This window comes from Nematolebias whitei, chromosome 3 (genome assembly GCF_014905685.2).
Source record: "Nematolebias whitei isolate Nwh7 chromosome 3, NemWhi1, whole genome shotgun sequence".
In the NCBI taxonomy this organism is placed as follows: Eukaryota; Metazoa; Chordata; class Actinopteri; order Cyprinodontiformes; family Rivulidae; genus Nematolebias; species Nematolebias whitei.
Window position 1 is genome coordinate 41,411,974 of NC_056500.1, and position 2,367 is coordinate 41,414,340.

The 2,367-nt window shown below is 51.3% G+C and overlaps 1 protein-coding gene across 1 annotated transcript in view; it reads left to right on the plus strand.

Annotated features, from left to right (window-relative positions):
• The window catches only part of grin2bb (glutamate receptor, ionotropic, N-methyl D-aspartate 2B, genome duplicate b), a 200,182-nt gene extending 198,134 nt beyond the window's left edge, over positions 1-2,048 (plus strand). The window contains exon 16 of the mRNA XM_037698261.1: positions 19-2,048. Coding sequence (XP_037554189.1) covers positions 19-1,748 — 1,730 coding nt within the window. The 3' untranslated portion in view covers positions 1,749-2,048. The remainder of the gene's footprint in view (positions 1-18) is intronic.
• The last annotated feature ends 319 nt before the right edge of the window (positions 2,049-2,367 follow it).

Consider the following 2,367-nt stretch of genomic DNA (forward strand, 5'->3'; position numbering starts at 1 on the left):
GGTTTTCTTTCAAAGGAGGTGCATCCAGCACAGGGCTCATCGGGGGGCACGACAGGTACTGTGGTGGGGGAGGCTCAGGGGGTGACGATGGAAACGTTCGTTCTGATGTGTCGGATATCTCAACACACACTGTCACCTATGGCAACTTGGAAGGCAACACCAAAAGACGTAAGCAGTACAGGGACAGCCTGAAAAAGAGGCCAGCCTCCGCCAAGTGCAGGCGGGAGCAGGACGAGATAGAGCTGAACACCTTCAGGAAGAGACCCCACCACCACACCGTCCACCACCACTTCCCCCATGGGCCTCTGGCACACCGCCCGGTCTCACCTCCCCTGGAGCGGAAGAGGGGAGGAGTGGGTAATTCTTCACCTTACTTATTCCGCAAAGACAGAGACAGCCTAAGGGATTTCTATGCAGACCAGTTCCGCTCCATGGAGGGCAAGGCCAAGTGGGAGCAAGAGGGTGGAAGTGGAGGAAGCGGTGTGGGCGGTGGTAGTGGTGGTAGTATCTGTAAAAGCTTAGTACCTGTGGAAGACTTCCTTAAAGGTAAAGGGAAGAAACCAGAGTGTAAGGGTGGGCTTGGTGCAATATCGGCAGGGCAGCAAGCCCACACCTGCTGGGAAAAAGGGAGTTCAGGACTAGGAGGGGGAGGTATAGCAGGGGGTGACTGGGAGTGTCGTAACTGCCACAGTGTGTGCCACCACAGTGGAAGTGTAGGAGGAGGCAGCACATGCCCAACTAGTGGAGTTGGGGGGAACAGCAGTCGCCCTAGCTCTGCTACATGCAAACGCTGTGATTCCTGTAAGATCCAGCCGAGCAACCTGTATAACATCAGTGAGGACAATAACATGATGTTCAGTGGAAATAAGGACAACATAGGGACCAGTCAGACACAGACTCAGCGCAGGAAGCTAGGGCCAGGGGGGAAGGTGTTACGAAGGCAACACTCCTATGACACATTTGTAGACCTACAGAGAGAGGGAGCTAACCGCATGGGAGGGGTTGGTGGGGGCGTTGGAGGACAGTTTCCCCAGCCCCGTAGTGTGAGTTTGAAAGACAGAGATCGCTATATGGAGGGGCCAAGCCCCTATGCTCACATGTTTGAAAGGTACTCAGGTGACAGAGAGTCTCCCATGTTTGGAGGAATAGGAGGTGACAGGGTGGCAGCAGGCTCCTCTTTCAGTTTGTACTGTGGAGGTGAGGGTGGACTTCATCGGCGCTCAGTTGGGGATAGAGATCTGAGGGATAGAGATAGAACTATGATGGGAGGAGGGGGCTGTGGTGGTGGTGGTGGTGGTGGTAGCAGAGGGGCCGGGACTTACTCCTTGTCTAAATCTCTCTACCCAGATAAGGTGAACCAGAACCCCTTCATCCCAACCTTCGGCGATGACCAGTGTCTATTACACGGTGCCAAACCGTACTACATCAAAAAGCCACAGACGCAGCAGCAACAACAACAACTTCTCAACAACAGCCGAGGAGGAGGGGACTTCCGCGGCTCCATTGGGGCGGCTTCCTATTTGCCCGCATCTGCCACAGCTGGAGTGATGTCCAATGTTGGGACAAGGTACCCCAAAGAGCTGTGTCTGGGTGGGGTGGGAGGGCCCATGGGAAACCACCACGGGGCCAACAAACTTTTACCCGGGGGCAGGGACACGTTAGGTCTGGGTCAGGGACAAAGACCCTTCAACGGTGCCAGCAATGGACACGTTTATGAAAAGCTCTCCAGCATTGAGTCAGACGTCTGAGAGTGACGATAGAGGAAAAAATGTGGCGAGAGAAGATAAAGCGGGTGAAGTAAAAGGGAAGAAGGAGGACAGGGAAAGAGCACAGGCTGAGGACTTTTTTCCCAAAGAGTGTGAGGCGAGAGGACAGTGTGTTTGCTGCTCTCTGTCCTCGAAAAGAAAAGATTTTGGGCAAAGCGCAGAGGGGCTCCTGACACGTATGGTGTGGTAAAGTTCAGAGTGAGACGAGTTTTTAATGAGAAGAGAGGATTCTGGTGCTGCTCCAACGCTTTAGAGATCTAAAGGGAGAGAGTGTCGGAGGGAGTGGGAAAAGGTGGTCAATTCTCCAGACTCTGCTCTCTTCACATGCTCATTGTCTTTCCCTCCTTCCCGAAGTTCAACACCAAAACAAACATTTCAGATTTACAATCATGAATGAGAAATCTACACTTCTGCTGAAGTAACAGGGTACATTAACAATATCTGTATTGATGATGTTAATAATATTGTTGAATATTATTCCAGTGTTTATTGATGATGATGAGTTTTGATTGTTTTGAAATTATGTTTATTTAAATAGTTCATGTTACAGATTTGTATGATGGTATTCTTTCTTAGCTCACCAACAGTACAGGAGCCCAGT